This window comes from Anomaloglossus baeobatrachus, chromosome 1 (assembly GCF_048569485.1).
Source record: "Anomaloglossus baeobatrachus isolate aAnoBae1 chromosome 1, aAnoBae1.hap1, whole genome shotgun sequence".
Classification (NCBI taxonomy): domain Eukaryota; kingdom Metazoa; phylum Chordata; class Amphibia; order Anura; family Aromobatidae; genus Anomaloglossus; species Anomaloglossus baeobatrachus.
In genome coordinates, this window is record NC_134353.1 from 188206720 (window position 1) to 188230741 (window position 24022).

A 24022-nucleotide genomic window follows, 5' to 3' on the forward strand; every position below is an offset into this window, starting at 1 on the left:
TCGGAGCACTGGTAGCACGTCTACAACTGCATCATCAGCCACCACTCTGCCTCTGAGCACTAGTTGGGGGGACTCAACAGGTCGCATGCCCTCTAAGCCTTGCCTAGCCTGGTCCTTGTTTGACATAGAAAAAGATCGCCCAAATTATGTGATCTGTAAAATTTGTCGTGATTCTGTTAGTAGAGGGCAAAACCTCAGCAGTTTGACAACTTCTTCCATGAATCGTCACATGAATAAATATCATATGTCCCAGTGGGAAGCTCACCGTGCTGCAATGCGGCCTAGCGGAGCGAACCATCCACGGCCTGCCCCTTCCAGTGCATCCGCACGCTCTTCATCTTCTAGGACTGAGGTAGTGGTCCGGGCAGGCCCCTTAGATACCCGACTGCGGCCTTAGCAATGTGACACAGACTGTCACAGAACCTGTGTTAGAGAGCAAATGGAGGGGAGAGGCCTTTTTTACAAGGATAGTTCTTATAGATAGTCAAAAGGCATTCACAAGAAATGTGGTGTGCAAAAATATTTTAGGTTGATATTGTTAACTAATATATTATTGTGTTTCTTCCGATGATTTATTTAAATACAGTTAGATATTCATGTAATAGTTTATATATTTTGATGATCTGTTTAATAATTTCATTCAGTTGTATTAAGTTTTATGAGCAATAACATTTAATGATAATGTATATATTTTACCCTGTATATTCATTGCATTATACTTAAATCTTCATAAATACATATTCTAGAATACCCAATGCGCTAGAATCGGGCCACCATCTAGTAATAATAATAATAGTCATCAACGTGATATGCTAAGTAAATTAATGAGCATTATTAATGCATTTATTTTCCCCAGATACTTAAAAAAATACTATACTAGCAATATGGTTGAGAACTAGACAGAATAGAGACTAGAAATTAGTAAATAGATTCAAGAAAAAATATAAGGTGAATTCCAAGGTGCATTTAACTTCACTTCCTAAAATCAATTTGAGGAAAATCTGCAAAATACTGACCAGTCGGCTATCATTTTACAGAATTCCAAAGTGTAGGGACGGCCGAAAAAAAATAATACTCTCCTCTCACTGGCCCTCATCAAATCTGCACAGCTCCCGTTTGGTTGTTTCCATCACTTGGCACATTGTTATTCATTAGGACTTTGGTCCCATTAGGTTTTTGGTACTTCTGGTATTCACTAGTTCTTCCGATACCATAATGAAAACTGGACTGCAGCAACCTAGCGGAAAGCTGTTGAGGGTTGGGAAGAGGTTTTATATTTTTTACAATACAATTATTATGCGCTTTGTTCTGGAGAGATCATAGCTCATCATGAGGCACATTGGACTGGTTTTGAATAAATTTGAGGCAACTCGAATTTCCAGGTCAAATTCGAGCAGACTAAAAATTAGAATTTTAGCAATCTTAATCAGCATTATTTAGAACGCCTTTCAGCATTATGCAAAAATAGGGTTTCCTTTTTGAAATTGTGAGGCCTACATACAGATGGATAACAACCCAAAACCTAAAGCCAAAGAAACCCAGGAGTTTATTAAAGCAAAGAAGTTGAATATTCTTGAATGGTCAAGTAAGTCACCTGATCTCAACCCAATAAAGCATGCAATTCACTTGTTAAAGACTAAACGTCAAACAATAAAGCTCACACACAAACAGCAACTGAAAACTGCTGCATTACAGGCCTGTCAAAGCATTAAAAAGGAGAAAACACAGTGTCTGGTGATGTCTATGACTTCAGGACTTCATGCAATCATTGCCAACAAATGGTTTTCAACCAAGTATTACAAATTAACATTTTATTTCCAAATATTTAATTTGTCCAATTACTTTTGAGGGATTGAGTTAAAAAAATGCTTTAGTTCCTCAAATTTTTATGCAATCATTTTGTTCAACCACTGAATTAAAGCTGAAAGTCTGAACTTCAACGGCATCTGAATTGTTTTGTTCAAAATCCATCGTGGTAATGGACAGAACAAAAATATGAAAAATGTCTCTGTCCAAATATATATGTATATATGGACATAATTGTATATAGGCAGAAACCTGTCCATCAGTGGTGGTGGTGGGGATAGACAATGCTAATCAAGATGGAGGATTAAATTGATGCATGTCTTCTATTACTCTCAGTCTCTGATAATTCTTCTGCTGATAAATCAGCATTTTATCAAAACTAAAGAGCAGCCAAGTAAATCACACATCTCTGGAATCTGAATCTCTGCCCCTCTGTTATTCAGCTCTAAGATGAGATAGTCAAAACCTAGGGCAAAGTCTATTTAAATATTAATACTCAATATTATAGTATTTAAAATGAAAGCATAAAAAAGAAAATAGAATGCCTAGATGATGACAAAACACACAAAACAGAATGCTTTGCTTTGATTACATCTCAAAGAGGAACACCATAAAATATTCATGTACAGAATGTAATGAGAAGTGTTCAGGCACAATTTCCCACCATATATACTGTCCTCAAACATGTAATTCTCATAATTTCTGAGGATATGTGTTCCCTAAAGTACAAGTCTGTTATATAGCACTTTTCTTGCTGACAGTACCTTACTGGTTACGCACTCACTCTTTCTAGGTAAGGCAATTTTGGGAAAATTAATTAAAGCTGAAAAACCATTCTCTGACTCCAGCTATTTGTGGTTTGCTACGATAATAAACTTTTTAGAGTTTTGTTGGGTTTGGAAGACACATTTTAAGAAACACCAAGGTATTTTCTTTTGTTTGCATCACATTTATTATGATCATTTTGAATCTAAAGAGATCCCAAGTGAAAGGCTTGAGACGTCATGCCCTATTTATATTACACATAATTATTGTAAATGTTGATCAGTTCAAATTATTCTTCTGGAAAGAAAGTAGCAATTCAATCACAAATTTATAAGAATTCAAATAATTATGTGGATCAAGGAGGTAACAATACCTATGTCCCAGGTTACCAATGGCTAGTATGATCAAAGGAGGGTTCTTGAAGCTGGTTTCGCTATAGTGTAGTGTATATAGTGCTGAAACAAATATACAAAACTGAAATGGAACTGAGCTGGGTAATCTGAAGAAGAACGAGTTTGAGTCGTATTTCCTGAAATTTAAAGTTTCATGCCCTACAGCTATGGCTTGCTATTGAGTATCATACCTTGTAGAGTGGGAGTCAATATCTGGGCCATCATATATCAATCATATATCAACGTATTTTAAGCAGAGTACAGTTTGTACGACAAAGTCATTCTCCACCTCCAAAGTCACTGGATAAGTCTCTTACTTGTAGCTCTGTGATCTATGGCGCTTTTCTCTCTCTCTCTTGTCTGCAGAGGGAAGCTCTTATGATCAGCAGGGTTCTCTCTCTCCTGTAGAATGTAAGTTTTTATGTGCAGCAGGGTCCTCTCTCTCCTGTAGAGTGTAAGCTCTAATGGTCAGATGATCCTTTCTTTCTCTCTATTCTGTAGAGTCTAAGCTCTTATGACTAGCAGGGTCCTCCCTTCAGTCTCTCTTATGTAGTGTGTAAGCTCGTATGATCAGCAAGGTTCTCTCTCTCCTGTGCAGTGTAAGTTTTTATGTGCAGCAGGGTCCTCTCTCTCCAGTAGAGTATAAGCTCTTATGGTCAGAGGGATCCTTTCTCTCTCTCTGTTCTGTAGAGTGTAAGCTGTTATGATCAACAGGGTCCACTCACTCTCTCTTATAGAGTGTAAGCTCTTAGGCAGGGTCCTGTCACACTCTCTCATATAGAGTGTAAACCATTACAATGAACAGGGTCCTTTTGGGCTCTCTCTCATATAAACTGTAAGCTTTTATGGGCAGCAGGGATCTCCCTCCTCTCCTCCTCTGCCACATGTTTATTTTCTGAGCAATAACAACCTTTCAGTATTGAGATTTGCACAAATTTATTCAATTAAAATTGAATTTTGTGGGAAAATTTGACAAGTGTGTGAATTTGAATTTCAGAAGATTGGCTTATCTCTAATGTTCAGCATGGAGACCACACATTGGAATCCGAGACCATAAGTTAGCAAAATCCATAGCAAAAAGTCATCATCAATCTTATGCTAGCATTGTGTTCTCAATATTTAACAACTCAGGACCAACGCAGAGTAATATATGGGGCATATAAACTGCACCACTTTAGTATTATGTGTATTCTACTCTACTTTTAGGTACATGTAGCCTCAGATGAAATGTGTTTTATACTTTTTAGGTTAGTATACTGTATTTAGGGAGCACTTTTGTCTAAACATTCGTAATTTACCATTCTATATGTATATTTTATATTGTGCCTTCTGGACTGGTATCAAGGCATTGCTTTCTGTTTTATTCAATTCATTGGGCTGTGCCATAGGCCCTATATTTTCTCTGTTATGTTTCATTGTATTGTATTTTTGAGTGATATTGAATATTAACATTTAATAAAAATAACTGTGGTAAAACGTCCCTATTTTAATTCACTAGAATTTCATAGCAGGGAGCAACGATCTGAAAAACTCTCTCTTCAGGCAGGGAATGAGGCTGATATCTAAAACAGCAAGAAGTCACCAAACTACTATATCTAAAGCCCAGGTCAGGAGCTGTATTGTAGCAAAGCAGCTGCTTGTACAAAAAAAGTTAAGGGAAATTGTGGTTTTGAATGATGGGGAGGGCTCCAATTTTATCCAAACTATGCACTATAATACAGAATTGCTAATTATCTTGGACAACTTATCCAAAAATCAAAGGCAACATATTAAAGACACAGATGATAAAGAATCCAGATAATTTGAGTTCTTAGTTCAGAATACCAGAATGAAGATAATAGTAGCAATTCCTATGACCTGTAAAATTATCATCCTACAGTTTCCTAAGACATTACAGTCATATCATTTTTTTCATGGACAAAATAAAAATGTAGCTATTTTAATGTACTGTCCATTAATTAATGGTAGCTGACAACCCTGCTAAAGAGAAAAGAACAGTAATGTTTTTTTGTTGTTGTTTAATGGACTTCTGGCAATTCACTGTAAGCAGATTTTTTTATTATTATTTTTTTCAAAGCACCTGACAGTGGATACATACCGTTTGAATCAACCAAGCTTGACTCAGTGGCTAGTGATGAGCGAGCATGCTCAACAAAGCTCGTTGCTTGATCGAGCCTCGAGTATCTGAGTTTCAAAATGTTTGAGTTCTCCATTGACTTACATTATACTCAGTACTCGAGTCATGCTTGAAAACCCCAATGCTAAATCGAGTAACGAGTAGTGCAAGCATGGTTGCCTATCACTATCACTGTCCGTATGATTTCCGCCATGTGTGTTTGATTCTAAAATCATGTGGTAATTCAGAGAAGATCATACTTTAAGATACGTTAAAGCCGCTGGGGGACTGAGCCGCATCAGCAACTAGACTAAAAGACCAGTCCCCGGTGGCTTCTCCTTGCCGACTGCAAATGACTGATTGGTCTGTATCTATACATGCAGGCAGGGAGAGACCTGTCACTCTAGGGGAGCTGGAGGGGAAAAGCCACCAGAATCGGCTTTAAGAACAGTAACCCATGCTTGTTGGTCCTTGATGACTTTTAAACAATGTTTTTCTCTAAAATATTGCAGATTTTCAGAATCAAACATTCTGTGTGTGGCTGGAATCATACAGCCAATGTGTGGTTTATGCTGCTATTGACTCTGACAACATGTATCTGTTGTCAGATTTCCTTTTACTCCATTTTCTTAAAGTTGAATTCCAGCATTTTTGTTAAAAAAAATATTTACTATCTTTTAGGCATCAGTAATGTACTGTATGTGAAGTGTGTGCAATAAAATAATTGCAGTCGCCTATTTCACACATTTTCAGCACTGCTTCAATCCTTCTCCTACATTATGGGACAACAGCTCTCTCTTACCAACTCACATTATATAAACAATTAGTTCTTTTCTTGAGAAAGTGACTTCTAATCACAAAGAAGATGCTGTACTGAGCCTTTTGGTCGCAACTGCAATCATATGATCTAGCAGAGGACCAGAGGGGCAATGGAAATGGTAGAATATGATGACCTCTAAATATTCTATTCCATTACTTTTTCTGATATCTAAAGGATAGTGAAGTAAAAAATATCCTGGTGTTGTGCTTTAAAATGTAACAGAGCCTTCAAGTGTTAATATTTTTTGTAGACATGCATCATAAGCATAGACTTTCTATTGAGTGGGACACCACTCTGCTCACACTCAGGCAGGAGTTGTGTGCATCTGCCTCCTGTTTTGTGCACTCCTTAACACTCTGTTGAATGAACAGAGGGGTTTCTGTCTTGTAGCCACCGGAGTCCGTTCCTGCAACTTCTGCTTTGGTCACCATGCACTGCCGTATTACAGCCATGGACAATGCTGGTGATAGGAGATGAGTCTGTGCCAGTGGATTTGGTGGGCTCAGGCTCCACACATCCACTAAGCTGAGGTTTGCTGGGACCTGCAGTACCACTGGCTGACTGTGGTGGCGTGTCTACTTCAGCTGAAGTCACTACCATTCAGCTACAGCCAATGGGAACACACCACACCCTTCTAATTCCCCCTCCTGTCTGCTGGTCACTGCCAGATATAGTTTTGTAGTACTGCTTGTCTCTGCTTCTCAGCTTGTTTTGCATATTGATCCCTATGTTTTGACCCTTACCTGCTCTCTGACTATTCTCTTGTCTATATGAAAGAGGAAAGAAGGAAGCACTGTGAAAGAACTTAGTAAATTGGACCCTAGCAAAAATGCCAAGGGTGCTCACCTGGGGGAGGTTGCACACCCTTGTACAATTGTGAAACAAAGTAGGACAATAATCCAGCCAGACGCTGACAATTCCTCTTCCTGTGTTTCTGTGGGCATGTTCTTCAGAAGGTCATGTGACTGGTCAAATGGGATCGCATAACCACAGGTCCTAGCAGCTCACAGAGGATCACGTACCGGCCAGTGAAGTACTTGATTTAACCTAGGCTGCTCCTGCCATTGATCCCCCAAGGGGAATAGATGAATGGAAGGCGAAAAAGAACAAATGGTGCGGCGTAGTGACAAAAAGGAGATTTTCTTCTGTCTTTTAAAAGCCTTTATTGAGCATAAACCACAATGCGACGTTTCAATAGGCAAGCTATCTTCATCAGGTTGGTCCTTTTTGGCACTCCGCCGGACCGTTTGTTCTTTTCGCCTTCTACTCTCCTGCCTGACATCTTTGTACCTCGCTGCCATCCCCGGTTTTGACCCCAGTCTGGTTCCCTGACTACGCTCTTGTCTGCTGATTTTGTCCCTTTACTGTGTTGCCTGGTTTAACACTACCTGATGACTACTCTACTTGGGATCGCAGCCTTCCACAGGTAGCAATCTCCAGAGCCCTGTAGTAATTCCAAATCCCAGTATAGGGGTTAAAGGGCTCCTGGGTTCTCTGGATCCTGTTTAGTGGCCAGCTTCCTTGACAGCCATTATAAGACTATGGTTCCAGGCAGGCATTGCAGTTTCCAAATCCTAGACTTCTAGTGAACTGCAGGTCATTTAAGATCTTGAAAAAAGCTCAACATTAATTTCAACTATCCTGTGTATCTGGAACTGTCCTTATATAAACTTTAAGAGAAATGTGAATATTCTTGGAGTATTTGTGGTTATTCCTTTGCAGATCAGTGGTGAGCTAACAAGAATCCTTCATTTGGGTATTCAGTTTTCTGAGCTATATACTAGGAAAAGCAGTGTGATTCCGAGATTTGGATCTGAGAGGGTAGTGCATGTGACAAGGATTAAGCACACCTCAAAATAAGAGTGCCTGTGATGTGTCCTGCCTACACCATTGGCCCTGCCAAAGGCATATTCACATGCAGCAGATTCTTTATTTGATGAATAAAAAAGATTTTTCAGCAGTGATTTCTGCAACCAATCTGTTGCATTGGAATATACCATGTGAAGGATGTTTGTTTAGCTATCTTACTGGTATAAATACATAATAATAATAATAAATATTTTTTTTGTTAATATAGAATGTGAAAATTAGAAACTGTGAAGATAAACATATCACATTTTGTTAAATATCTCAATATTTTTATTTCTTATATTTGCAGCAAGACAGAAATCATGAAGTTTCAAGAAATAAAGGTAGGTTCATTTTTCCTAAAAAATCTACATTTCTGAAAAATTATAGAATGTCAAATTTGCTTACTTGTAACAGCAGAAATTAGTTTACTTGTTTGTGCTATGGAAACAATTCTGTATCATGTCTAACAGTTTTGGACAATGGTTAACTAACTGAGCTCTAGGCATCGTGCCCAGAAAACACTCAAATCAATCCCGTGCCACAGTAGGAAAACTGGTCTTTTAGTGCTATTGCCATAAGTACAGTACAGCGAAACAATTGTTATAGATGGCTATATTTTATTTCAATTGAAATCTTTAGTACACATGTAAAATGCTTTGACTTTTATTAAACTAATTGTCTAAAAGATTGTCGTGAAACAAATTTAAAAGTTTTTTTCCTGATTTCTGCACAATTTATATATTTAATTCAGCTGCAGTCACTGCATAGAATGCTTTTAACCCCTTCACGACCAGCCGATTTTTCGCTTTCCGTTTTTTTCTTCACCATTCTTCTTCCGAGAGGCGTAACTTTTTTATTTTTTGGTCAATATGGTCATGTAAGGGCTCATTGTTTGCAGAACGAGCTGTACTTTTAAAATAAATCATGAGTTGCACCATAGAGAGTACTGGAAAACGGCAAAAAAATTGCAAATGTGGAAAAATTGCAAAAAAAGTGCGATAGAACTATTGTTTTTTAGATATTTTATTCACTGTGTTCACTATATGGTAAAACAGATATGTCAGTGTGATGCCTCAGGTCATGAGTTTGTAGACACCAAACATGTATAGGTTTACTTTTTTCTAAGTGGTTAAAAAAAAATCAGAAATTTGTCCGAAAAAAGTGATGTACGTTTTACGCCATATTCCGTGACCTGTAGCGTTCTCAATTTTTGGGATCTTTGGCTCAGTGATGGCTTATTTTTTGTATCTCAAGCTAATGTTTTTAACATTATCACATTTGCACAGATGCTATGTTTTGATTTCCTATCATTGCATTTAGCGCAAAATTTGTGGCAACCAAAAAATATAATTTTGGCGTTTGGAATTTTTTTGCTGCTACGCCATTTACTGATCAGATTAATTGATTTTATATTTTGATAGATCGGGCATTTCTGAACGCGGCGATATCAAATGTGTGTATATTTTTTATTTTTTTAATCCTTTAATTTTCAACGGGGCGAAAGGGGGGTGTTTTGAACTTTTAGGTTTTTTATTTTTTTACATTTTCTAAAACTTTTTTTAAACTTTTTTTTATTTTACTAGGTCCCCTAGGGGACTATATGGATAAGCAGTCTGATCGCTCTTCCATATCTGCTGATCACAGGTAGACAGCTGTGAACAGCAGAAATAATCATTTACTGTCTCACTCAGCTCTGGGCCGAGTGAAACAGTAAGTGATTCATGTGAGCTACAGAAGTCATCACATGACCCTGTGCTACCATGACAACCAACAAAAGTCACGTGATCACATCACGTGACTTCCGGTTTTGGCGGTATGTAAACATTTACCGTGAATATAATAGTGCTATCACTGATTGACCGAGCCAATTAAAGGGTTAAACGGCACGGGTGGATAACGACTCCGCTCGTGCCTGGCAAGCACACATCTCAGCGGTATAAATCGGCGGCAGCAGCGGGAGATTAACCCTATGACCGCTAGGACGTACGTTTACCACCCACAGTCATTAAGGGGTTAATAAAAATGGATCCCAAAAATAAAATTTTGTAGGCAATAGTTACATGGACTGTATTGACATAGGAGAAAAGAGATTTCATAACTAGAAAAACATACATTTTTTAACAAAAAATATTGAAAAAGGTATCTTTGCATATACTATTATTTTATAGAAAAATGTAGATGAGAGGTTCACTTTCATTCTATTTGCCTATAGGATCTGCGTAATGAATCTAGTGTGAATTATTAATCTCTGTAGAACAATATAGTGAAGGATGAATATATCAGTCATCATAAAGCATGTATGTGATTGACATTTTTTTCATGTCATTTAAAATTTCCATCAAAGTCACACATTGAATTTTATTGAATGACACTGTCAATGTCAACTGCTGTACCACTTTTATGCCACATTTCTGCAATTTTGCATTGAGAGCCATTTTAATTGAAATTATAATGAATATGTTGGATTTGTCTGGTGTCCCTCCACCCAAACTCACGTTTTGACCTGCTTCTTCCGGGGGCAAGGGATGCCAGTGATTACTGCTCCACATATATTACTGGTATTGAAAAAGTTAGCCATATCTTCCTCATTTTTGACTGGCTGGATCAAAAGATACTTTGCTGCCGGTCATCCTATTACACAGCGATACAAGACTGTTAAAATGCTATTGACACATGCTTTAATGTATGCACCTTTATATCAGAGAAATATTGTCATAAACCCTACTGTGTGCAATAGTGCACTTTTTATTGGGACTAAGTGCAATATTTGTATAAATCAACTTTTACTTTTACTAACATCCACTATACTGAATATTGGGGTTATTTAAATGTATTAACCAAACACCATGCACTCAGGCACTTTGGTCTAGGGTTACATGCAATAATCTAATGATTAAAAGCCTCATAATTGTTATAAATATATGCAAGTACCTGCACTTTTATTAACACAATGTAACCTGTAAATAGTTTATTGTACACAGTATACCCTCTCTTTATAGACTAATACAGTATCCAATTTGTACTGTAATGTATTGCTACATATGCTGATTCATTTAAGCAAGGAGCAATAATGGTTTTGTCCCCCTTGTTGTAGTTTCCTCTTAAACTATAAAAAATGTACATTTTAATCATAGTTTTTTAATTCAGTAAAATGTATGCATTTTTAATTCATCCTTTTGAGACTTTTTTCTAGGATAACGTTCTTAGAACATATTTATTTCATGTTTAGTCTGGCTCTGATGAGGATTAATTTTACCTCACGTTTGGAAAGATTAGTAATATAATTCTCTGTCTCTTCTGTAGAATATAGGCTCTTATAGTTAGCGGGATCCTCACTCTCTCTTTCCTGTGGAGTGTCAGCTCTAAAGGCCCATTCACACACAATGATATTGCTAACGAGATATCGTCGAGGTCACGGTGTTGGTGACACACATCCGGCCTCGTTAGCGATGTCTTTGTGCGTGACACCTTTTTGCGATCAGTAACGATCGCAAAAAGGTGTCAAATCGTTCGTTGTGTACACGTCATTCATTTTTAAAAAATCGTTTCTCGTTTGGAACGCAGGTTGTTTGTCGTTCCTGCGGCAGCACACATTGCTATGTGTGACACTGCAGGAACGAGGAACAACATTGTACCTGCGGCTGCCAGCAATGAGGAAGGAAGGAGGTGGGCGGGATGTTCCAGCCACTCATCTCCGCCCCTTTGCTTCTATCGGGTGGCCGCTTAGTGACGCCGCTGTGATGCCGAACAAATGTCCCCCTTAAAGGAGAGATTGTTCGGTGGCCACAGCGACGTCAGTGAACAGGTAAATGCGTGTGACGCTGCCGTAGCGATATTGTTTGCTATGGCAGCGATCACCCTGTGATGCGCCACCGTCGTGGGCGGGTGCAATCGCTCGCGACATTGCTAGCAATGTCGCAGCGTGTAAAGCTTGCTTTATGGTCAATGGGGTTCATTCACTTTCTCATTTTGAAGAGCATAAGCTCTTAAAGTCAGTGAGGTCCTCACTCATTCTTTCCTGTAGAGTGTAAACCTCTATGATCAGTGGAGTCTGATCTGTCTCTCTCTTTTCTGTAGAATGTAAGCTCCTATGGTCTGCGGGGTCTTCACTCTCTCTATCATGTAGATTGTAAGCTCCTATAGCCAATTGGGTTCACTCTCTCTCACTTCTGTGGAAAATGAGCTATTATGGTCAGCGAGGGCCTATCTCTATCGTTCCTGTAGAGTGTAAGCACCTATGGTCAGCAGGGTCCATGCTGCCTCTGACTTCTGTAGAGTATAAGATCTTATGGTCAGTTGGATTTTCTCTTTCTCACATGTATAGTGTATTTTGTTCAGTGATGTTCTCTCTATCTCCTTTCCCACACATGTAATTTAAAAAGAATTACAAGCTTTCAAGTATTGAAACAATTTTGTTCCTATAATTTGGCAAAGGCTGTGAATTCTAATTTCAAAACATTCGCTCATAGTGCCAATAGTCAGGAACATCTCAAAATTTAACAGAAAAATCATTGAAATTATAATTTATGGATCTTGTGAAGGACCTTTTTTTGCATCAATCTGGATGTATCATTATTTGTACATAACTATTGAAAAGCCCTTCTCCTCATTAAAGAAGTTATCCCAAGCATTTAGAAAATAAAACTAGCTGCAGGAAATGGTATGGAGAAAAAACAATAAAAAATAAAACATCATTTGTTAAATCCTGCTCTGAAGTTCTGGTGGTCCCTGATGGTCTTTATTTACTTTCCTGGAGCAATGATCAGGGGAACTTATTTGTGACCTCTGCAGCCAATTACTGACCTAATTTGTGATGCTCGGATTCACAGTACTTGCATGTACTGCGCGTCATTGCTCCAGGAATAAATAGCAAATTTCTGCTGGGGTTTCGAGGGATTTAATAGGTGACTAATGCTTCTTCTTATTTTTTAAAAGAGCTATTTACTTGTTTATTTTTCTTTTTTTTATAACATTTTTCTCTAGTCAATTTCATTTTTTTACCTCTTAAAAGAATACCCTTCAAGTGTATACTTTTGTCTTATATTTCTCACTACAATATATTTATAGATTCCAAATTTGATAACTGTGGATTTGATTTAAATTATCTAAAATCTTATTACAGAGCAGTAAAGCTTTTTATGTTAAATTTACAAGTTTTAGCCATATCAGATTATTTTTCTACTTTTGGATCCATTGGAAAATAATACCTTTAAATATTTGTACTTAACAAAAAGAAGATTGGTAAGAAATGTTTTTAGTCAAATTGCTGTGCAACATGTAGATAAGATGCTTTTTCTCAGCACATTGTATTTCAAAATCTAAAACAGATCACGTAAAAGATACATTACTGCTGCTAACCCTTATTTGGAATTTATGATGTCTAAATTTATTTTGGCAGACTGCAATTTTTACTTTGAACATTTTTCTGTGCTCATTTCTGTCTGCAAAATATTCTATAACTAAATGAAGAAGCCAAAGGATCAGCAAATTCAGATCTCTACTGGATGTACCAACTGAGATGAACTTTTAAAATTCCTACATACATCATTCTATAAAACGTTTGGCTTGTTTAATATCTAAACTAAGATCTATTTTAAGTTAGGGTGACATTACTTTTGACTTGTATTAGAATCTGCTGGGTGCTTTTACATGACGACTTTGTTCATGGTTCCTACAAAGTATCCTAAGCAGAGCTACCAATTTATGTACCCATAGAGGCAATAAGGTTTACTGCTTTATTTTTTACAGTTTTGCCCCTTTCCTGTTTTTCCAATAGTTGTCAAGTTCGAGTAATCTTTGGATGATTCCCCATATTTTTTTTACATTTTGGTCAGATGTCAGAGAGAAAGTTGACCATATATAGGAGAGAATGTTGCATAATCTCTTATTTCTTTTCTAATACTTCGTGGATATTTCCGAAAAAGGTTTTTTCACTGCTTCAAAATCTGTAACAAGTCTCTTAATTATTCTTGGCCACATTTTAAGCCAGTTCCTTTTTGTCAGAGAAGGTAATGAATGTTTATGGAATCTACCCAGAAGGTTAGTAGAGCAAATCAAAGTCTTTTCCTGCTTCATACCAAACAATTGAAAGGAGAAAGAATAAGGGTGGCGTTACACGCACCGATTTATCGTGCGATCGCATGACCGATCGCACCCGCCCCCGTCAATTGTGCGTCACGGGCAATTTGTTGCCCGTGGCGCACAAAGTCGTTTACCCCCGTCCCACGTACTTACCTCCAAAACAACCTCGCTGTGGGCGGCCTACATCCTCTTCCTGAAGAAGGAGGGATGTTCGATGTCACAGCGACGTTACACAGCGACCGCCCAATAGAAGCGGAGGGGCGAAGATGAGCTGGACGTAACATCCCGCCCACCTCCTTCCTTCCGCATTGCCGGCGGGATGCAGTTAAGCTGTGTTCGTCGTTCCCGGGGTATCACACGGAGCGATGTGTGCTGCCTCGGGAACGACGAACAACCAGTGTGCAGAAGGAGGAATGAGTTTATGAAAATTAATGACGTGTCAACGAGCAACGATAAGGTGAGTATTTTTGCTCGTTCACAGTCGTTCGTAGCGGTCACACGCTACGATATCTCTAACGATGCCAGATGTGCGTCACAGAATCTGTGACCCCGACGACATATCGCCTGATATATCGTAGCGTGTGACACCGCCCTTAATCTCCTGCGCCACCACACAGTCCAGACAAGTGAAAGTTAAAATATGATTTATTGGTCAATGTGTTTCAAAGCCCTCAAGGCTTCTTCATCAGGACAATCATATGTAAAGAACCCATGGGTAGTTTTTCTCTAATTAAAATTATTCTAACTAGTATGAAGAGAGAGAATAACTACAGGTGTGTAAGTAAATGAAAAAACACAAGAAATGCTTTCAATCCAGCATGTCAGGTGAGTATAATACTATGGAAAGAAAAAACTGAGTTCACTACAAATCAACCAGTATGCAAACTGATACAGTGGCAGTTCAAAGAAACTCAAATAAGTATGCAAACAAACCGATATCATCAAAATAATGTAAATTAGTTCACATGTAGCAAGAAATTACAAATATCATTAAAAACATTTAAAAGAGCACCTCTTGCCACGAAAAAGGACAAAAGAGTTTATTAACCCCACAACCTCATGAATAAGGCTGAGCTCACAATTATAATAATTTAAAAATTGCTGTAGTAAAATTTAGCATGAATGCAGTAAAATATGCTAATAAATAAAAGGCATGGTAAAGGTCAGCATGTAGCTATAGAAATAGTAGCTGACCTCAATGAAGGTAATGTATATATTGCTACAATAGGCTATGATGAGGCAGAATTGATGGGAATCGTGGAACATTACTCCATTGGATTATGTTGAAACTTCCAGGATTTATTTTTAAATAACTAAATTAGTAAACCAGGGAGTGTGAGGAAGTTTTTATTTACCAATTGCATTTTGTCACAACTTCGAGGATTTTTTATTCAATAAAGTGGTGAGCGAGGGAGTTTGGGGGAGTGTTCATTCAAATAAACATTTTTTTCCTTTGTGTATGTTTTTTTAACTCTGTACTTACTTGGTTAGTAATGATGATGTCTGATAGTCGCCTATCCATTACTAACCTCCTGATTTCATGCCAACTGTCAATTCACAGCTGACATCAACTCCAAAAGTATTCCCCTAATTGCCACCACACCTTGAATATTGGGAAGAGCAAGGCACTGGCATATATAATGGATGCACCACTTTTAGGGTGGCTATGAGCTGCAATTCAATTTTTAGGCTGCGAGGGGCCAAATAACCATTGACCCTCCAAGCCTAATAATACCAGTGCCCAGTTTTCTGCTTTACCTTGGTTGGTTATCAAAAAGTTGGAAAACCTGACCTAGAGGGAAGAGGAGTGAATGGAATTCTCACAATGGGACAAGGAGAATGGAAGATGGCAGGGTGTGATGGTAGCGGGAATGGAGAGCATTCATTGTTTTAACTTTTTGTCAGGTCTACTATGGTTCATAAAATGGCTCCCATTTTGCTGAAATTGCACAAAACAAGTAACAAAAATGCATATTCTGCAGAATAGGGATTTTTGTAGATTTCAAAGAGGACTCAATGTAATTAGAATACATTCAGTAATCTCATCTGCCATCTGACCTTGAAATCTATGTTTGATTTATGATTCTAAATTATCATTATCATGTTCCAAGAGTAAGTTATTAGAGTAAGAACTGCGGGCTGTGATGTGCGTTGACATCATGGGTTCACCGCAGGTTAGTGCAAACTACATTGTGTGAGATCCACTGCGGGCACTCACCTGTGGTGATCCCATGACATCACCGCACGTTACGCTCTCGTGCGACTGTGTGACCTGTGGATGGACCTTGTTTGACCTTATGAGTGTGTGAGAGCTGGCAGTGGCTGCTGTTCCAGCCTATATAAAGCATTCCGTTCTTCATAGGCTGGAACAGTGAGTCTACGGTTGTTATGGGACACCCCCTTTTACTGGATTAAAATGGACGTGGATCAGGGTTTTGTAGGTAATAAATTGGTGAATGAGGGTATCTTTTGTCTTTTGTCTTTAAAATTTCTCTCTTCTAGGTTCACTTTTGAGGAACATTGTGGGACCTCGAGGGATTATGGCGAACCAGATTTTTTTTCTAATAAATTGGTGATTGAGGGCTTTTCTTGGGGGGTTTATTATAAATAAAATATTAATGGTGTTTTTGATTCAATTTACAAATACTGGATTAGTAATGGGGGTGTCTGATAGATGACCCCCCCATTACTAACACCAGGGCTTCTTGAGTCCCTTCAATTCACAGCTTGCAACAAGCCCATATATTACCTTGTTTGTCACCGCACCAGAGCAACGGAATGAGCCAATGTGAAGTGCGTGGATTGGCACACAGATGGGTGGGTGAAGAAAGGGGTTATTATTCATCTTGTATCAACAGTGGGCGAGCAGTCTAACTGCACCCAATCTATGATGCCAACACAGAGGGGTGGGCTGGGGAAAAGTTAAGTATGCATTTTGTATTAGCAGTGGGTGCACAACTAAATAAATGTACAACATGAAATGTTACATATCGTTAAAGGGCTGCACAAGCCCTATTTCAGAATACTATTAGTATGATGAACCACAACTAGTGCTTATTTCTGAAGTAGGGCTTATATTATAACTATACTCAAAAAAAGCCAAAAAATCCATCTAGGGCCTATTTTCGGGATAGGTCTTATTTTTGAGGAAACGTGGTAATATACAGGATGGATTATAATTCTAAATCCCATAAACTAAGCACCATTATTATTTTATGGTACCAAAGGGCTTACATAAAAGTCATACATAGGCTCAATGGCAGAACTCCTACTTGTACCATCCTACCAAAATTTAGTGGAGTAGGTGAGGTAACGGTTTATAGGCATTATAACAGAAGGGCAATCAACCAAATTTTAATATATAGTTACATATTCACATTGTCTAATTTTTTTTCATAAACTTTAAAAATATAATTGCATTAGAAAATCAGAACAGCAGAAGTTTGGAATTTATATTCATGTTTGCTTTTAGCTTACATATATACTGATAGTTGTCTATTCTGTTGTGGGTGCAATGTTTGCAAATTTGGTCATTGGAAGTTCAGACATTAGCTATCACTTTAAATTAATTATCCCAAAACTGATAACCAATTGTACCCAATATGGCTGCCCTTTCTGTTTACTATTGCAAAATGGTTCTCACAAAAACTAGCAGTATCTTTGTAATCAAAATGCCTTTAATTTTGAACTTTTTTTTCCAAGGCAATAACTTTGAAATTACTTTTATAAGGTACATTTTACATAAAAACCCTCTTTTAGATTTCTCAAGCAAAGTTATTGTAAAAGAAATATTTAGCATGATGAATAATTCAATGAGTTTCACAAAAATGGCTAATTACAAAATTGTTACTAATGTTTAGACTAATAAATTTAGAAAATTATTTAAAACGTTACTATTTGATGATTTTAAAAAAGAGAATTCCTCATTTATATTTTGCACCAGAGAGCTTATGTCGACAGCATGCAAAAATAGCTTTTTTTGTTGAGGGAACAGATGCATTCCACTTTAACAAAGAGGTCATTTAACTCTTCACAAGAGCTTTAGTGAAACAAATCAAACTTTCTGGCAGGCTTAACAGTACATCTTAACTAACAGTGTGAGGCTTCAAATTTATCCAGTGAAACCGTCATGTGCTTATTAAATATACTATGTATATTTTTTTACAATTAGTATTTTTTATTGTTTTATAGTGAAGTTTAAGGAGAAAATACTGGAAGGTTTAGGGTTTAAACCTAACTAACCTCTGCCATTTCACAGCAAATGTAGAAAAAAGTATTGAGACTTCTAGAGATTACATCGACATGAGCTTCTGTGACATCCTATATAAATGTAATGGCACCTTTTCCACTACTTTTCACCACTCACAGGTAAAACAGCTTCCAATCCTTTGGGAAGGTATTCTGCAAGAGTTGGAGATGTGTTTATGGGATTTTTTTGCACGTTCATCTTTACTCCTGAAGATGATTTGTGAGGTCAATCATTGATGTTGGATGAGAGGGCCTGGCTAATAATCTCAATTCAGGTTCATCCAAAGACTGATCCATAAAAGTAAGGTCAGGGCTTAATGAAAGCTAGTCAAATTCTTCCACACTAAAAAAATCCAACCATTCCTATGTGGACTTTGCTTCGTGCACTGTTGCACAGGCATGCTGAACCATAAAAATACATTCCTTAAAACATACAACTGTCCTAAATGTCTGTGTTTGTTAAAGTTTCTATATTTCCCTTCACTTAGAGTTTTGATTTAATCTGTACCTGACATTTGATACACAAGTACATTATAATGCGGAAGTTTTTCCGCAATATGATGTGCCATGGTGGTAATGAGATGTGCTCACATGATCTCTCCAGGAGCTCAGCTTAATTTACAGCCGAGCTGCTGCAGCAATAGCCACTGCTGGTGCCAACAAGGTCTCTAGATAGAGTTGAGCGACTACCTAACTATTCGTACTCGCTATACTCATAATGGGTACTGTCTAATACTGGTGTATTCATTTCAAATACCGTATGCAATGCAAATCAATGGAAAAAAACTTACAAAGTAATGAGTAACGCGAATATTGTACTATTTGGTACTCGCACGAATAATACGGCATTCGGGTTACTCGTTACTTTGCAAGTTTTTCCCCATTGACTTGCATTGCACACGCTATTCAGAATGAATAAGCGAGTATTAGACAATACTCTTTATGAGTACAGTGAGTACGAATAGTTAGGTACTCGCTCAACTCTACCTCTAAATAAGGTGGTCAGTAACGACTTTTTCACCTAGATGACTGAAAGAGGGATAGAGTTAATTCATCCTCTGGCAATGATATTGGAGGATGCCAATGATTGTCATAGCATTGTATAATCTCCGGGTCTGTCAGGTATGGTGGCTATAAACAGGATCTAACAGGAATCCTGTCACTGTAAAAATAATATGTCTAATACATAGTTATTGCAGAGCATTAGACCAGCTATTAGACTATTGACTGTTCTAGCCCGATGAGGGAACTGAGTAAAGATGTGAAAATAAATTGATAAAATGTGTCAAAGTGTATACATTTGTTTTGTAAAAATAAAACTAGAAGACGCGAAGTATAAAATCATCACATTATTTTACCTAAATGGAGAACACCATAAAAAATTAAAATCATAGCAAAACATTTTTTAAAACATTCTGCCACACAATAAGTGAAATTAATCGCGATCAAAAAGTCATATATAAAGTCAGATATAAAGAATAGAGTTGAGCGAGTACCTAACTATTCATACTCGCTATACTCATAACGAGTACTGTCTAATACTCGTTCCATATAGAATGTGCAATGCAAGTCAATGGGAAATACTCGCAATGTAACGAGTAAACCGAATTCCACACTATTCACTACTCGCACGAATAGTATGGCATTCAGGTTACTCGTTACTTTGCAAGTTTTCCTCATTGACTTGCATTGCATATGCTATTCGGAATGAATACACGAGTATTAGACAGTACACGTTATGAGTAGGGATGATCAAATATCACAAATATTTGGCAATATTCGGCTTCGCGAATATCCGACGAATAGGCCACCGCTATGCGTATATTCGATGCGCAATGTAAATCTATGGGAAGCCCGAATAGTTGCTATTCGGAAACTATTCGTGTTTCCCATAGACTTACATTGAGCATCAAATATTCGCGAATAGTCGAATAACGGCGACCTATTGAGCGAATATGGGCATTGCCGAATATTTGAGGTATCCGATCATCCCTAGTTCTGAGTATAGTGAGTACAAATAGTTAAGTACTCGCTCAATTCTAAAAAAAGAACCATGACATCTCAGAAAAACCATCTCATCCTGCCCAAAAATATTTTAGGGGGAAAACAAATGTTTTTAGTGTACAAATGCAGCAAAACTTCAAGAAATACCCTCCTGGATAAATCAGGTATTTTTGAAATCATACTGGGCCAAAGAATAAAGCTGTTTTATCACTTTTACTGAGCAGTGAACAATGTGAGAAAAATAAAATAAAAATAATTTGAGAAATGCTGTACATTTGTTTATTCTGACTCCCAAGAGTTGGTATGAGGCTTGGTTCATATTTAACATGTGCCCTACACTATAGCACATAAATCAGGGTATGTCTATAGCTTCAAGAAACAGGATTTAGGCAAAGTCTTTGATAAAATTATTCACTGCAATGAGGCAGACAGAGTCGCTTTGGAATCCAGATGGCCTCTGTTGACTATCTATTTCTATTTTATGATAATGTCTTGTGTTTTTAGGGTTTCTCAAAAATGCAATTGACTTCACTATTGTGTACCTTTAAAAAGATGGACACCACAAGGACAGAGGACAGATGGAGTCCAGAGTTACTCTACCTGCTTCTTTATAGTAAATAGTCCTTTCAGATTTCCTGTCTGAATCCTGTATGCAAATTTAGAAACTCTGATGTACTGTACCTGACGCATGTCCCAGAAACACAAGCTAGGAACTATGTTTTGGGCACTGTAATTTTTATTTAGAATTATCACTTTTTCATAATCAAGCACACAATTGATTGTGCAAACACCTATGTGGTCAAAGTCACTTGACCGGTAAAAATATTCCTAGATGGACTGAAATTTCCAAAATTGGGTCACTTGTTATAAGGAAGGAGTTCTGCAGTCTTGGTATAAAGCTGTACTGCAGAAATCAAATGGCATTCCTTACCTTCTTAAACCTTCCATGTGCCCAAACAGTAATTTTCAAAAACATATGGGACATTGCAGAAGATTTTGCATTACAATTTATGAGGTCCATGTTCTCCTGTGAACTTTTGCGTGCAAATAAAATTTTACTGGAAAACATATGGTTTTTACCATCTTGGCCCGATGGTATAAAATTATGTGAAACAACTGTGGTGTCAACATGCCCGTTACACTCCCAAATTAGTTCATGAAGCGGTCATTTTTGTGGAACTTCTGTTGTTTTGCTAGCTCAGAAACTCTACTTACATACATTCTAGCAGAATCTGTACTCCAACATCAATATCCTTTCTTTTTACCCCTGCCAAAACGTAGTTTCGGATCATATATTTGTTATCTGAGTATTTAATTGAAATTTCTTTACAAATTATGTTGGTATTTTACTTTACTTACCCATTTAGCAATTGAATGTCTTGGGACTAAAGCAATATTTATTAGAAGAAATATCATTTTTCAGTTTCATAGTCAAACCTTATACAATTTTGTGAAGCACATACGAGTAAAAAAATGATGAATACACTGCTTGAACAATTTAGAGGGGATTAAGTTTCCAAAATGTGGTCACTTGTTGTTTCTGCTGATTTGGCACCTCAGTAGCTCTGAAATGTGACATGGTGACAGCAATCTAATCCATCCAATTTGAACTCAAAAAGATAAATAGTGCTCCTTCCCTCCCGAGCAATTTGTGTGCCAAAACCATAGTTTCTGACTACAAATGGCTTATTGTATTTTGTAAAAACTGCATAACAAAAATTGCAGTCCACTTTCTCCTCTTTCTTTTTTTGATAATGAAAAAACATAATTTTAGTGGAAAAAAAGTAATTTTTAATTTCCCCATAAGAATGTTAAAAAATTATTTGAAGCACCTTGAGTTTAAAAAACTCAGCACAGTCCAAGATGAATTCCTTGAGTAGTGTAGTTACAAAAATGGGTTGCCTTTGGAGCTTCTATTGTTTAATCACCTAAATTGCTTTACTTTTACAAATGGCATTTAGAATCTTTTCTAACAAAATATGTCAGATTTATCCTGGTCAGGAATATCAAAACTGAAATCATCCAGAAGGAATTAATAAGTTTGGGAATGATATGAAGTGCAGTGTATTCAATGTGGGTATCTTTGGATCAGCTGTGTAAAGCTGAGGGTTATCAGGGTCATCAGTTCTTTACAAAATTATTTTATAGTTGATAGTTGAGGATATGGTTAATGCTGCAAAGAACTCTTCCAACAAATTAGACTAATGGTGTTAAATTTAGTGTTAATTATGTTCAATACCTAGTGTTTAACTAATGTACTGTGTACTGTGACCTTTTCAACCAAAATCTGGCACTAGTGGTAAATCTAAGTAATAAAGTAGTTCTTACTGATATGCAGAGTGAATGTTGACAAAAAGATTATGGCCGAGGAGATTTAAGACCCACAGTTGTAATTTTTTAAACACAAACACTCAAAAGAAAAATTCACCATTGGATCAGCAAAAAAAGTTGGTGCCTAAAGCCTGCTTTACACGCTGCAATGTATCTTACAATGTGTCGGCGGGGTCACGTTGTAAGTGACGCACATACGGCATCGTAAGGTACATTGCAGTGTGTGACAGGTACATGCGATTGAACGTTAAAACGTTCATCACATACACATCGTACCTTTCTCTAGAATTGCACGTCAGATTGTTCATCGTACCCGGGGTAGCACACATTGCAGTGTGTGACACCCCGGGAATGATGAACAGATCTTACCTGCATCCTGTGGCCCACAATGCGGAAGGAAGGAGGTGGGCGGGATGTTTACGCCCCGCTCAGCTCCGCCCCTCCGCTTCTATTGGCCGGCTGCCGCGTGACGTCGATGTGATGCCGAACGTCCCTCCCACTCCAGGAAGTGGACGTTCGCCGCCCACATCGAAGTCATATGGAAGGTAAGTACGTGTGATGGGGGTTAATCGTTTGTGTGGCACGTTCAACTAATTGAACGTGCCGCACATACGAAGGGGGCGTTGCAAATCACATACGATATCGTATGCGAAATTGCAAGGTGTAAAGCAGGCTTGACAGTAAACTCCCTAGCAATCAATGCTACTCTGTGGTTAAACCAAGCAGAAAATGTCCCGGTCCATTTAAAAGAAACATTGAGCTCAGTATGTTCAGACTATGTCCCTGTATGTAATCACCTAGTGACTCCCGTCAAGAAACCACTAAGATGTCAATATGTCTTAAAACCTCATTTTATTATAACATTTAAAATCATTGACAGTATACGTTTAGCAGAATAGGGCAGTGAAAATCACAAGTGCAAATCCCTCCTAACAGAGAAGGGGTGAGTGCAGGCACACCAAGACATCATTACAGGTCAATTGACAGCATACAAATATTCACATTGTCATGCTGTCAGTTATACAGACTCCTTTGGCCGTGTAAATAGGAAACAAGAGTAAAAACGAGTGTTTAAATGTACCCTATAGGCTATAAATTGCCAGCATGATAATACCAAGCAGTCGGACTCTACTCCACTGACAGTCAAATTTGATCATAAATCATGTATACATAGAGGGCACAACCCATAAATCCGTAGTATTTAAAGTCAGGGTGAGCCCGAGGGAAAGGCACCAGCCCTATGTTTGTCCATAATACATACTCAAAATGGTACACAGTTACGGGCATCTACCTCCTATCGGGCCCAACCTCACTACCACATGAAGGTTAATTTCCTTACATTCACTATTACAAGATCATGTGGGAGGAAACGCAGTAACAAGTTACCACAATGATTAGCCCATAGGGCATCAAATTATAAGCGTTCCTCCCCATGAACTTCCCAACTATTCAGCATACACAAAAGTTATTAAACCACATGACCAATACAATGACCCTGTATGGTCAGACATTACACAATACATAGAATGGGTTCATTTATGAGAGTATCTCAGCACAGGAACGTTTATTTAAACACATACAATGGAACATATTCTTACTCCTAGATCT

General features: G+C 37.7%; 1 protein-coding gene across 2 annotated transcripts in view; it reads left to right on the plus strand.

Annotated features, from left to right (window-relative positions):
- FSTL5 (follistatin like 5) overlaps window positions 1-24022 on the plus strand; it is a 1179512-nt gene that overhangs the window by 269222 nt on the left and 886268 nt on the right. For both annotated transcript variants that reach the window (XM_075347385.1, XM_075347392.1), the window contains exon 3: window positions 8058-8091. In XM_075347385.1, the coding sequence (XP_075203500.1) occupies window positions 8058-8091 (34 nt within the window). The remainder of the gene's footprint in view (window positions 1-8057; window positions 8092-24022) is intronic.